The sequence below is a fragment of the Notolepis coatsorum genome (genome assembly GCF_963971535.1).
Source record: "Notolepis coatsorum genome assembly, chromosome: 14".
Lineage (NCBI taxonomy): Eukaryota > Metazoa > Chordata > Actinopteri > Aulopiformes > Paralepididae > Notolepis > Notolepis coatsorum.
Window position 1 is genome coordinate 59,871,385 of NC_140178.1, and position 15,282 is coordinate 59,886,666.

Sequence of the window (15,282 nt, forward strand, 5' to 3'; positions counted from 1 at the left end):
CAAATGACAATTCGGACAATAAGACGAGATTTGAAGACGATAAAGGGCGAGAATGTCTCATTCCCTATCGCAGCAAGCGGCCAGCCTGAGCGACGGTACCAGATTACAGACGCTTTCACCAGCCAAGAAATAGGACTGTCGCGGTACACATACCCCGTCGCCAAGCTGATGGTGAAATATGCACATCTGCGCAAGTTACCGATCCCGCTCATAGACAATGCTATGCCGACCCTGTTGATAGGCTCCGACCATGCAGACCTCATTGTCCCGATAGACCGGGTTCATACCGGACCCCGAGGCTGTCCTGCAGCAGTCGAGACCCGTTTGGGATGGACTCTCCAAGGCCCGCTCGCCAAATCTCTCAACCGAAGTACAGCCACTAGATGTCTCCACTCCCGAGTCACAGAGGGAGAAACCGCACTCCTGCAACACGTAGAGCGGCTATGGACCTTGGAACAAATGCCCTTTAAGAACGGAAAGAAAGACATTCGCTCTAAAGATGACATTTACGCCATTCACCTCCTCGAGACAGGGACCAAGAGAGTCCCGGTCAACGGCGTGTTGAGATACGCCACGCCACTCCTGCGGCGAGAAGGAATGCCTACTTTCCACGCCAAGACAGATGCCACAGAACGGTACCTGCTGAACACGGAGCGGCGCTTAGCCAAGAACCCCGCCCAAGAGAGTGTATACCGCGCTGAGATTGAGAAGCTCATCACAGCGGGACACGTCACAAAGATGGACATTAAAGAGGCTGACCAGACCACTGAATCGTGGTACGTGCCTCACCACAAGGTCCATCACAACGGTAAAGACCGCATAGTATTTAACTGCAGCTACCAGATCGGATCCCAAAATCTGAATAAAGAGTTACTGCCCGGTCCCACACTCGGCCCCTCCCTACTCGGCGTTCTACTCCGCTTCCGCCAGGAAAAGGTGGCCATCAGCGGGGACATTAAAGGAATGTTCCTGCAGGTGAGATTAGTAGAGGAGGACAAGCCCCTGTTACGGTTCCTATGGAGAGAGAAGCCAGGAGATGAGCACCCAGCCATCTACCAATGGGAAGTCCTCCCCTTCGGAACGACGTGCAGCCCCTGCTGTGCTACATTTGCACTACAGAAACATGTAGCAGAGGACCCAGCAGCGGACGAAGAGGTCCGACACAGCGTAAAGAACAGCTTCTACGTAGACAACTGTCTACAAAGCCTTTCAACCCAGGAAGAAGCCGAGGCTCTCCTGATTAAACTCCGCGCCTCATTGATCAAAGGCGGCTTTGATCTCAGGCAGTGGGCCAGCAGCGATCCGCAAGTACTGCGCAGCCTCTCCTCCGAGGACAAGGCAGCCAGCAGCGAGACCTGGATGGCTACAATCCCGGGAGAAGCCCAGGAGATGACCCTGGGATTGGTGTGGCGATTCAAAACAGATTCGCTTCACTACAGACACAAGCCCCTGACTACGGAGCAGGGAAGGCCGGCGGCGGCGCCGACCACCAGACGGAGTGTGTACACAACACTCGCCCGACAATATGACCCGCTAGGATGTATTCTACCGTACACCACCAGGGCAAAAATGATTGTACGAGCATTGTGGGACAAGGACCAGGGCTGGGACGACCCCATTCCCCCCCACTTGCATCCACCTGGAGAGAGTGGGAGATGGAGCTCCACTCACTCCCAGGCGTTAATATGCGCCGAAGCTACTTCCCACCCACGGTGAGGCCAGAGACATGTAAAATGGACTTACACGTCTTCAGTGACGCCTCAGAGGTCGCATACGGATCAGTAGCCTACTTGCGGGCCCAAGAAAGGGGGGGAGAGATCTACACAGCATTTGTCCTCGCCCGCTCGAGAATAGCCCCACGCAAGCAACAATCTATCCCACGTCTAGAGCTCTGCGCAGCCCTAGCCGGAGCGCACCTAGCCACGCTCATCCAACGTGAGCTCACCATACCGGTGTCTAGAACAATCCTGTGGTCAGATTCCACGACAGTACTCGCCTGGATCAAATCGGACTCATGCAAGTACAAAGTCTTCGTGGGAGTCAGAGTCACCGAGATTCAAGACTTAACCGAAGAGTTAACCGGAGAAACAGAGTGGCGCTACGTTGATACAAAACAGAACCCAGCTGACGTCATCACCCGGGGGATGCCCCTGGATGACCTCACCCGTCGCAATGCCTACAGTGACGGCCCAGCATTCCTAAAGCTCCCGGAAGGAGAGTGGCCCACGCCTATCCCGAGGGAAGCCAGTCAGGAGGAGGCTGAGAATAAGAAGCCTGTGTTCTGTGGATTGAGCACTGTTATCTCCGCAGACCCCAACACACTCCTGATGGGGCGGCTAGATTCCGCGTTACCCCAGACAATGTACCGGCCTGAAGAAGCGAACGGCCGACGAATGTGGAGGTACAGCCAAGTATTAGCCGACAAGTTTTGGAGCAGTTTCCTACTGCACTACCTACCGTCTCTACAGACCCGCCAGAAGTGGGTAAAGGAGAGAGACAATTTGACAGAAGGAACAGTCGTCATGATTATTGATCAATCACTGCCCAGAGCTATGTGGCCGGCCGGCCGCGTAAGCAAAGTGATCACCGGTGCCGACGGCAAGGTCCGAGCAGCTGAAGTGCTCGTCCAGGGTCGCACTTACACCCGTCCCGTGGCGAGGCTCATAGAACTGCCCCGACTCCCAGACACAATCGATGATGACCATGACCCTATAACCCTATGACTTTGTGAAGTTGACTGACCCCTACAGCAAACCCTTATGTGTAAATAGACAACGCGATTAATCTGTCTCTGTTTAACTGATTAGGTCTGGGACCTATCAGGGGGTGGCTGTTGTGAAGGGCCAGATTAAACCGAATATATATATTTATTTATATATATATATTTAATTGTATTTGTATATTCTCTAATATTCCTTGATATCCCTTGTATATTCCTTGTACAATATGCATTGAATATCCATTCTAGCCTACTGAACATCCCATAATAGTCTCCATTCTACTATTGGTCGAGACCTTGGTGCCAGGCTGCCATACCCCCTAGACCCAGTTCAAACGTACCGCTCAACATGTACGAACAAGTCCTAGTTCCGCGTAGGAATCTGGCTACCGCACCACTAATGGGACTATTTGTTCATAGTGCGTATATATACTGCGCTACTAAAGTAGGACTTCCTTTTCAGTCCAGTTTCTTACCCTCCAATAGAGTCACAGACGTAAAGCCTCCCCGCGACGCCACGTGTGGGAGTAAGGCCAAGTTCGGCTTACCATCGGTATTGAGACATCGTGTATATTAATATTTGAATAGTCATATTTGGCACTATATCGTCGAGTTGGACGTAGTCTATTAAGCTAATAATAGTCTGTTAATATATAGTGCTTCGTGCGGTGAGAATACTACCGTAGTCAGTACCCCATCGTTTCGGGCAGAGAACTGGCTGCTTTTCCAGGGTGGTTGACCCCACGTGAAGCTGCACCCGAGGAGCCCCAGAGCCGACGAGCGAGTGGACCTGTATACCGGATTATTCTACCGACGACAGCCCGCCTTCCCCGGCACGGATTATGCTTTGTATACGTTGATTATTCCATGGATAAAGACCCCCGACACTGCCGTGTGTTGGAACCCCCCCCCCCCCTGGAGAGGACGCAAGGTGAGGAGACGCTCTGCAAGACGAGGTCGCTTCACGTCTCTCCCCCGTGGACCGGAGGACGCCGGCCCACAAAGAGTCCACCTGCTTTCATCTGTGGTCCAAGGATCGCCGGCGCATTGAACGGCACTACAGTGGGTTCACCTGGGATACCCTTGGCCGGATGAGGCAGCCGGATTCTACCCCCCCCCCCTTCCTACTCCTGTCGGCTTACAAGCGACCGGATTAACCCCCCCTAGTGTATCCAGTCTATAATCATTCAAGTATCATTGCTGTTATTCCTTAAACTATTCCAGGTCGTATATGTACCACCTGCGCCTTCAGAGATTGGACATTCTCTATTGATATACCTACGAATACTCTTGCCATAAAAGTGCATACTAATTCCCATTCATAAATGTGATTGATTTGATTAAGTGCTTGCTCTACACACCATCGCTGTGTAGAAATAAAGACCTATTTCTAATCCGTACATTTGTGTTGGATCCGTTTCATCTACGTGACAGTGTTCATCATAATATATTTATGCCGAGTACTGGGTGGCCGAATATTAAGTACAAAGGTAGTGGTAGTAAGTATCATATCTAGTAATACAGTCAGGGAATTGTACCCCTCAGTTACAGTTAGGTTTATGGTTATGGTTATGGTTATGGTTAGGGTTAGAGAATGAATGTGGGTCTATGGAATGATGGTATTTCTTATGAATGTAGATCTATGGAATGTCAGATGGTATTTTGAATCTTTGAAAATTGCATCTTGATATATGAAATACTAATTATTTTATTGATCAACTGATGTCACTGTGTCATGCTGATGAGAACACCTGTGTCTGTCTACACCAGGGGTAGGCAACCCTAGGCACGCGTGCCTGCATAGGCACGCGGGGGCATTTTCATAGGCACAGGGGGCAGCATAATTTTTTTTTTTTTTTTTAACTACTATAGTGAAATATTTTGCACTGTTGTCGCATTTATCTTGTTGAAATCCTCCCACAGGTTCTTTTTACTACCACATATTTAATTGAGACCCTTTATTTGTTTATTATTTCAATTTAGCTGTAAATACATTGCTACATCATTCAGTAACATTTGCAGAGCCTTATAACAAAAACATTATTACGGTCACCATTGTGACCAGTGGGATTAATCAACAAATTTGATTATTTATTTTTCTATTTCATTGAACATTGCACATGTTAAAAGCAATTCTTTTACTCAAAATGTGAGTATTACCAAGTCAACTTGTGTTCTTAAAACAATGACAATAAACTAGAATTTTATCATCAATTACTAACGTCCTCGTATGAAACCCTCCAACTTGACTCTGTCTGGAGGAGGGATATACCAGACCTGGAAAATGACTTTGATTGGCAAGGAGCCTGGGCAAATGTCCGACTTACATCAAGGAACCCGGATCATCAACAAATCAATCTTAACTATATTCACAGGACATACTTGACTCCTATAAGACTGTGCCGAATGGGGCTTAAACAAGATTCCAAATGCACCCAATGTACAAATGGGGACGAAGGGACATTTATGCACATGTATTGGGACTGCTCACCAGTTAAGGCATTCTGGAAAGATGTGACCCAACAAATATCAAAACTCGTATCTTGGAATATACCTGTACACCCCTCGGTATTACTATTGAATGATGTTTTTGAGTTTGCAGTGAATCCACAGCTAAAGAGATTGGTTTTATCGGGTATCACAGTAGCCAAAAAGCTGATCGCATCATGCTGGTTTCAACCGGAAAAAATTTGCCGTAAAGTTTGGTTTCTTACATATCTCGATGTAATTTACCATGAAATATCTACAGCAAGAATTCTGGGTCTCAATGAATCCAAAATGTCAATGTGGTTAGAAGCGGTGGAGAGAATAAAAGCTAGCTTATAATGGTAGTGTCTGGTTAGGTGCGAGGGATAGTGGAGGTACTTCTCAAGGTGGGGTCCGGGAGGGGGGGGTTCGAGCTGAGCATATGTGTGTAGGTTTTTTTAGATAACAGGTATTAGGGGTATATCTTATATAAGACAACTAACTAAAATGTGATCTCATTGGATGTGCCCTGACAATTAATGCTTGTATATCTTATCGTGTGTTGTCATGTTTGTTTATATGTTTGTTTAAAAAATAATAAAAAAATAAAATACAAAAGAAAAAACAATGACAATAAACATAGTTTTATTAGGTTGAAATAATGTGGTTGTGTACTTATTTTTCTGTTAACTTATTATGGATTGAAAACTGAAAACCTTAATGCACAGTAACTGAACTCAATATTTTTAAGTTCTGGTAACTTATTATTATTTATTTTTTTACAGTGTAGTCTTGCGATCAATCAAAACTTATTTACACGATATACCTCACATTCACCCCCCATTCACATCCTGGTGTTCTCCTGGTGTTCTCCATTAGGCCTGTAGGTGGAGCTATGACAGCACACGTACAGTTAGAGCTGCCGCGGTATTGATGTTTTCCTTACCGCACAAATTTGCAAAATATTTCCTACCGCCGCGGTTATTACACACACACAAAAAAAAAGTTTGAATGCATTTTTTTTGTAGTCTACTCTTTATAGCATATAGCCTGCCTCTAGTCTAAATGTCTATCTTTAGAGGATGACTTTGCAGCATGAATATTGTTTGGGATTCGGCATGCACGCATTCGTTATTAAAAGTGAAACACTGAAGGCGGTTAGGTGGCCGAGCGGAGATTGCGTTCGTCACCAGCCCCGGAGCTGAGCTGGATTTGCCTGTTCGAATCCAGCTCACAGCTCCGGGGTTGTCACCAGCTTGGCTGGCCGTCTGCACTGATACAATTGGCTGTATCAGAGGGTGGGAGAAGCTGGCGGGGTGGGTCCGGGTCGTTGTAAACAGCGACTCCTACAGTTCGGTCGGGGCGCCTGCTAAGCGCGGATTGGACGTGAGGGGGATAGTGTGGTCCTCCCACACGCTACGCCCTCTCAATGAGAATCCGCGCTGCCAGGTGAAAAGAAGCGGTGATTGGCTGGACGTGTGTCGGAGGAAGCACGTGGTAGCCTCCACTCTCCCAGATGATCTGACTGTGGGGGGTAAGTGCGCAGCGATCAGGAAGGGACTGGGAATTGGCATACGACTAACATTGGGATGGGAGAAAATCGGAGGAAAATGGAGGGGGAAAAAGACCCAAAAAAAAAAAAAAATTATTATAACGTTACTACTTATGATTACAAAGGCATTCGATTTGTGGCATTAACGTTAGTATAGTTACACGTTCGTATTTACCGGACCATAGCAAGGCAAGCGTTACTCAATTAATATCTAAGTTCCTTTCTTTGCTCAGAGCGTGCCGAGTTGTACCCATTCTGCGGTCTGTTAATAAAGTTTTCAATCAGACAAGTGTATAGAACGAAGGGCTTTTATTATAACATTTCGTTGCAGTAAAATCATTATGCCTCGTTCCCTGAGGAGCGACGGCGTCGGTAATCCACTCCGGTCTCCGGTGGGAGCTAACGTACTATTAGCCGTGTTGTGACTGTGAGCTCTGATCAATGGCTCATGGCTGAGATTCAGGAAGTAAAAGCACTGCAAGATGCTCCAGCATGTGACGCGTATCTCTTCTGACCAATCAGTGGTCTGCAGTGTTTCATGTGACTTTTCTGGTACCCAATAGGGTCGCTTGGAATCTCGACAGAGAAGTAGGGTATATCTGCAGAGCCGCAAGCCCAACGAGAGCGTAATAATAATAATAATATAATAAAAAACAGCGGTGATGCCGGTATTCAGCCCAACGCTGCGGTGGGCATGATGTAACAGCGATACAGCGGTAATACCGATACCGCGGCAGCTCTACGTACAGTACACACACCGATGGTGTGTGATGTGTCCAAAAATGAATGGGCAAATGTGAGTGAAATGGTCACACTGTATGCAGCTGTTTGTCTGCATTGCATCCCCCCCCCCAACTCAGATTTAGGGTTGATACAACCATCATAATAATATTGTTAATAATAACAATAACAATAATGATGTAATAATGTAAAAATTATCATTAAAAAGACCTGATTATGAGAAAAAAAATTACGATGCATGGAATATTGTTGAGGCACACTAGTTACAACTATATTTCAAACAAGCACTCCATGTCAAAAAGGTTGCTGACCCCTGGTCTACACACTCACGCCAGATGTACAGAGGAAGACCACAGACACTGATGAAGACGAGGGCCCAAACGTTTTGTCCATCTTGGGAATAAAAAGTATTCAGTAAAGAATTTTGGCAACACATGCAACTCCATTAATTTGTTCAAGGAATGTCCCCGCAACACATGAAAGCATGGCTGCCGTGTGTGTGTGTGTGTGTGTGTGTGTGTGTGTGTGTGTGTGTGTGTGTGTGTGTGTGTGTGTGTGTGTGTGTGTGTGTGTGTGTTTTTACTAGGGGGCATAATTATTCGATCCAACAACAAGTTGATGTGATTCCAATTCTTCATAGCAAAGATTCTAAAGATGCATCATCAAACCTGGCATTTTTACTACAATTGGACTGCGTGCGTGTGTGTGCACAAGTGCATAACCTGTGTGTGTGTGTGTGTGTGTGTGTGTGTGTGTGTGTGCAGCTGTGTGCAGCTGTGTATGTGTATATGTTTGTGTACTGTAACAACCATGACACATCTACATTCCACATCATGTCCTGAAGACACTCACTCCTTCCTAGGGGAAGATTCCCACACGACAAAGTCAAAGAGACTGAGCTGTAATATTGACTTACTGAGCTGTAATAGCTGGCAGAGTAAGAACACTGGTCTGACCTGATGAGCCATACAAGTTGATACAACCCATAAGCTTATTGGCAGCGAAAGTCATTGGTATGAACTGATATCAAAACTGCTGAGCAAACACCTTAACCTGCCATGAGTCTCCTGGCCATTTTAGTTTTCGTTTTTGAGGACTGCATACTTTTATTGCAAACCAAAACAACATACTTTATACTTATAGCACATGCATGAGCCTGGTCTCTTTTGAAAGATGACATTCTGAAGTTTCTGATTCCAGAAGGAAAATTCACTTTTAGCGCTAACGTAATAGAGTAACATAGGTCTGAACTTGAGTTGTAGAAAAACTTGTTACTCAAGTTTTTCTGTAGTAGTTAGTTAGTAGTCCAGAGGTAGTATTTCCCCAGAAGGTGGTATGGCTAACAAATCCATACGGACCCATAGCCTGAAGCCTTATGTAGTACATGTCCAAATTTCATAAAGATCCATTTAGAAATTAGTGATTAGGAGTGATTTTGGTAAGATACAAAAGAAAAACTGAGTTTTCTCAGACTTCAATTAATTCGGCTGTTTTTCTCTTCCTGTTTTCGCTTGTTAGTTTTTCACCAGATCCCTGATTCATACATCCCCAGGTGGGGTATCATTGGAAAGCCACACTCATTGGAAAGCCACCTCCACAATAATTTTCGAGATCGGATCTAGATTGACGGAACTACTGCACCAAGAGTCGGAGTGGTATTTTGCGCAATACCGTGTACTTTGCACAAGCCTCAAATACCGGCATGTAACTCGAGAACCCCTGAACGGATTTTGTCGCATTTTGTCGCTCTCGACAGGCAACAAATAAGCCTTCACTTCGATATATATAGTGTATTACAAAATATGCACACCCGAGCCACTAGGGGTCGCCAAAGTGCCGGTCTGCAAATCGTCCTAAAAAGGGCCCACATGTGGGCCCCCGCTTGCTAAGAGGAAACACCTTAATGGTCACTTTAAGGAAATAAGTGTTGTGGTTCTTGTATAGTATAGTTTAGAAATAGCAAGTATAGCATAAGGATATAGAGTAAAAACTGTATATTGTATAGTAGTGTACATAGGACCCAGTGCCTTAATTCGTAGCTATTGTATTGCATTTATCTCAGGACTTTAACATGTCTATTTTATCATGTCTTCTACTTATTTTATTTACTATTGTATTATTGCACAATCAAAGTGTGCATGGCCACCCGCTTTTTCACTGTATGCCCTGGTATGTATGTGACAAATAAACGTCTTGAATCTTTACACGCCATGTGACATGAAGCATGCAGGTGAAAGAGACTAGCTACTGTACAGTGGCGTAACTCTCTCTCCAGGTGTGCGGGGGACAGATTTGTGGGCGTGGCGAGTGACATCGCTGGGGGGGGTTAGGAGGGCCCCCCCCCCCCTCTCTACCTAGATTTTTTTTTAAATACCAGGGGTTAGGGATGCACCGATATGAAAATTGGCCGCCGATACCGATACCGATTGTTCAACTAACACTATCGGCCGATACCGATACCGATACCAATATTTGTATATTTGTATATAAGTATTTGTAATTTTTTTAAATTTTTTTAAATTTTTTTTAATTTATTTTTTAATGAAACTACTGTATATTTGTATGTGTATGTTTGTATTTGTAGGCCTCTTTACTTACTTAAAAAAAGGAAACATCAAGAAATATGTTTATGGTATCACTATCTCTCTCCCAGTATCGTCTTGCGGCCTGCAGAGGGATACTATTTTCTCAACCAGAGCTTTCAACCAATGCAATGGAACCATTCTTGCGGCCTGCAGCGGGATACTATTCTCTCAACCAGAGCTTTCAACCAATGCAATGGAACCATTTTGATTGACAGTCGATTCGGCCAATTACGCCACACCGCTAGCACCCACCTCCTGCTGTCCTTACCACCAATCGGCAAGCGTTTATTCATTTTTCTACTTTCGGGCATGCCGCCATTGTTCTGTTTGCGAGAGCAGAACACACTTAACGACCGGCGCTCCACAGACCACAGCATGACCAAATGAGACATAATGATTTTACTGCAACAAATGTTATAATAAAACAAAGCCTTTCTATACATTTGTCTGGTTGAAAACGTTAACAGATTGCAGAATGTGTAGTTGGGTACGGAATGAGCAACGGAATGGAACCGAGCTATGAACGGACTAACGGAGTAATGCCTTGTTTACTGCTATCTTCGGGTAAATAATATGCTTGTTATTGAACGTGTAACACTAACTATATAACGTTAATGCCACAAAACGAATGTTTGTGTCATTTTAACAGCAGATACTTTCTTAAATGCCATCTTCCCGAGAGAGGGTGTTGACGGGGAGTTGTGTTATTAATAGCATTGAACAGCTAACCGAAAGCTAGCGTTAACTATTGTTAAAGGTTTAGCCATAACGTTACCTTGGCTAAAGTTGGGGCTATTCATAATGCAGCAATAATGGCTGCAGACCTGCAAGCAAAGTACAGCAAGTTGGCAAAGGAGTATTCCAACGCAAATCACATTTTCACCAGTAACGTTAGTCTTGCATCTCCCGGTAGCTAATGAATGGACTCGGAGTAATGCCTTGCTGCTATGGGTAATAATAATATGCTGATGTTATTGTCTGTGTAACACTAACTATATAACGTTAATGCCACAAAACGAATGCCGTGTTATTAATCATAAGTAGTTACTTTGATGCAGTAGCTTGTGTGTGTGTGTGGGGGACGGCGGGCGTTGTGCAGGTAGGTCGCGAGTGAACTTTTTTTTTTTTTGCTTTTTGACGCTACACAAATTGATGGGTATTTATCGGCGACTGCTATCGGCACATTTGAGCTTATCGGCCGATAGGCCGATAGCAGTCAACAAGGCACTTATCGGCCGATACCGATACCCGACCGATATATCGGTGCACCCCTACCAGGGGTGCAATACCGCATTTTTTTTATCTTTTTTGTATCACAAACAGTACTGTATTTGCAAATCTGGTATGTCATAAATGTATAGATGTAGCAGTACTGTCTATCTGTATGTCATGTATGTCCTGATTAATTGAAAATGGGGGACCCTGATACAGTACAGCTCAATACATACAATTGTTAAGGGGATGCAGACCAGAGAAAGACTTTCGTCTTGTTTACATCAGGGTCCCCCATTTTCAATTCATGACTGAGCTGTACTATACTGTACCCATTCTGCAATATGTTAATAAAGTGTTCAATCAATCAATCACTTGGCCCCAGAACCTGGATAAACACTTAGATTCCCAAAAGTAGTGATAGACTGTAGGTACCCAGGTCTGTTTGACATTTCGAACATATTTAAAGGAGATATTGAACGGCCCATTTTGTTAGTTCTTTTTTCAATACGTTGCTGCAAACTATTATTTGTAAAAAATATTGAACCACACAGACAGCAATCAGAATACTGGCATTTCCATAACGCTTTGCCACTGCGCATTCAGTCCACACTGCAGCTTTCATCTCTACAGTATATTTTCAAAAACATGAGGAACAACTTTGCTTGAATTGTCTTTATTATGAAAACTAAAACAGGACGTTTGCATATTCTCAATGTTGCTGTCGACGTCGTCGCGTCGATGTGGGGACTTGCTTCTTCAAACCGGGTGGACAAAGTTTACAGACAAACGTTAGATTGTTTCCGTCTGAGTCAGTACTGACTTTAACGTTAAACTATTTTAAATCCCCAAGCACCGACGTCAAGATGTAGAGTTCTCTGAGCGAGTGCTGCTCCCGACCTGCTGCTGCGCAGCTCTCAGCTTCTGCTCGCAGATTCAGCTGTTGTTGTGATGAGTCTGATGACGTAGCAGGGGTTGACAGGCGCGTTGCTAGATCGGTTGGTTTTCCACATAATTTTAAAGCCTGTTTACGGTGTATTTTAACTGGGTTTTTGGCTGAAATACATATGAAATCTGGCACATCTTTGAACGCCGTTATAACAGAGTGCTGAGAATGAACGCACTTTTGAACTCTGTTACACAGCGCTGAGAATGAACGCGTTCTCAATTACGTTCATTTAGCGGATAATCAGTACGTTCAGTTCACGTTCGCCCAAAATACGAACGCGTTCATGAACGATCGTTCATTGAACGCGTTCAGGTACATCACTGTTCATGGGACAGGGGTGCACTAAGTGCAAGCCCAGATAAGTACTCGCTATTTGCATATCAATAGCGCCGGTCGTATTTAACACACCTGACGACCGGCGCTATTGATATGCAAATAGCGAGTGCAATCCCAGTTGATTTCAGGAACGCACCACTGCACACACACTGCTGGTGTCGTCACTGCTGCTGGTTTAGCTCTAGGCAAGGGCAAGAATGCGACCCCCATCTACTCCTCTTTGCATAATAATAGGACAGGTAGTCAGAAGGGGGGGGACATAACTGCATTCTGAAAAAATGCGGGGGACACATTCCAATATCCCCCGCGGGAGTTACGCCCCTGCTGTATAGAGAGAGAGAGAGAGAGAGAGAGAGAGAGAGAGAGAGAGAGAGAGAGAGAGAGAGAGAGAGAGAGAGAGAGAGAGAGAGAGAGAGAGAGAGAGAGAGAGAGAGAGAGAGAGAGAGAGAGAGAGAGAGAGAGAGAGAGAGAGAGAGAGAGAGAGAGAGAGAGAGAGAGAGAGAGAGAGAGAGAGAGAGAGAGAGAGAGAGAGAGAGAGAGAGAGAGAGAGAGAGAGAGAGAGAGAGAGAGAGAGAGAGAGAGAGAGAGAGAGAGAGAGAGAGAGAGAGAGAGAGAGAGAGAGAGAGAGAGAGAGAGAGAGAGAGAGAGAGAGAGAGAGAGAGAGAGAGAGAGAGAGAGAGAGAGAGAGAGAGAGAGACCGACCAATTAATCAATCAGTCAATCCACTTTTCAGAGATTGCACTACTTTTTCCCGTCGGAAAACTGGACCGTATTTTATGTAATGCCCCACTTTTTGTGGATTGGGTGAGTGTGTTTTGAGGGGATTATGTCTCTTGTCCTGTCAACTCATGCGTGGCAGATGAAAGCCAGCGGCACACACTCCAGGCGCACGCGCTGCTTCATTACAAAAACACCACTCAATAAGCGCAGGCATTATGTGGCAGTGTCTGTTCCAACGTAACAACAGGTGAAACACCTGTCGTAGTACATTAGGCAATCGTACTTTCGACAACATCCACTAAAAATGACATGTAGTGTAGAACAATGGGGTACGAAGGGTCGAATCGATAGACGTGTTTAATTTAATTATCGTAGCCTTAGTTTTAGGTTTTTATATAGGTGGCATTTCCGCCAGATGTTATGCAGTTGAGCTGATGCCATAAAACGTGATGTAAACGTCAGGCCTTCTATGTCTAACGCTACTATTCAGGAGTTCATCGAAAGATACATTTCAATGAAGATTCTTAATCTTCAAGACGCTTGGATGACATTGGTGTACAATAAAGGCGCGGTGAAGACGTCCGCTGCATTGAGTTGTCAAATGGCATGCCAGCGCAACGGTGAACAGCCTGGGTGATTTAACGGCAATGCACTCAACTTCACGTATCAACTTGTAGGCCTACAGCCTATCTACAGCTAGACTCTGTAGGTCCAAGGATAAATAAAACCATTATCGCGTAACTACTGGCAGTGAGACAACGTATCTGGTATAAACACTATAACTCGAGAGACACGGCGTAAAACGTTAACTTTTCCTTTGGTTCAACGTAGTTTACTCCATCTGGCCTCAGTTTGTCCCGACATTTTAATTTATAATATTAATAGAAACAAATAAAAACAACGGGAACCTCCACGTGTGCTATTATTGATAACCCATTGCATAACTTTACAGTGCTTCCGCATGCATACTCGAATCCCATATATTCGCCAATGCACGAAGTTGTGTTTTAATAGGCAACTTCAGACATACCTGATCCTTTTCAGATTTTCTCGTCCCTGCTCTTCCTCCTCCTCCTCCTCCTCCTTCATTATCTTTCTCCGCGTCCTTCATTATGGACGTTTTCTTCCTCCAGTTGACTTTCCCCCGAAGAGCAGGTTAAATTATCCTTGTTTAGGTCGTAAACCGAGCCCCCCATCTATTGTAGAAGTCCATAGGTTTGAAGTTGACCGCTGGATGCTGTGAGTGCTGGCGAAGACGATCAACCCTGCGACCAAAGATCCTCTAGTCTAGTGGGCAGCACCCCGCCCCGCCCACGAATTAACGGGAGCCAGCCTTCCATGGAGCCACCCCAAAACTCGTTATGTACTTCAGATGTGGCGCATACCAGGGCTGCAATGTTACCATACTACTCAGACATCAACCACAAAGACCTTTCGGTGGGGTCCAACTCAAGCTCAAAAGTCAAAACTATAAACTATAAAACTTGTGTCACCCATAGCCATGCAAAGGCATACAGTAAAAACTATGCATTGCAAGAGATTACATATACCATGTAAATAAATGGCTGCATTTATATAGCACTTTTATCCAAAGCGCTTTACAATTTGTTCCTCACATTTTACCCATTCACTCACACACCGATGGCGGAGGCAACTGCTCATCAGGAGCAATTAGGGGTTAAGTAAGTGTCTTGCTCAAGGACACTTCGACACACTGCCCAAGGAGGTGCGGGAATCGAACCGGGAACCTCCGGATTACCAGACGACTGCTCTACCTCCCGAGCCACTTTCGCCCCACGTAGGGATCATCAACGATAATGGCATGTGCTGGGCATGTGGAGGTCTAGACTCTAGAGGGGTGGGACTGGGTCAACCTGGAAGCAGAAAGCATTTTGTGAAACATATATTATTTTAAGAATAATTTCCTGCAACCTGAAGCTCTGAATTTCATTATATAAGGCGTGATTTCTTGAACTATCAGTCGCACACCTTCTTCTGGTGT

The 15,282-nt window shown here is 45.1% G+C and overlaps 1 protein-coding gene across 3 annotated transcripts in view; it reads right to left on the reverse strand.

The window, feature by feature from the left end:
* trpm4a (transient receptor potential cation channel, subfamily M, member 4a) overlaps positions 1 to 14,535 on the reverse strand; it is a 249,351-nt gene extending 234,816 nt beyond the window's left edge. For all 3 annotated transcript variants that reach the window (XM_084329502.1, XM_084329501.1, XM_084329500.1), the window contains exon 1: positions 14,311 to 14,535. Coding sequence is in view for 2 of the 3 variants with exons in the window: in XM_084329501.1 (XP_084185627.1) it covers positions 14,311 to 14,391 (81 nt within the window). In the remaining variant the exon portion in view is untranslated. The remainder of the gene's footprint in view (positions 1 to 14,310) is intronic.
* Positions 14,536 to 15,282: the final 747 nt, after the last annotated feature.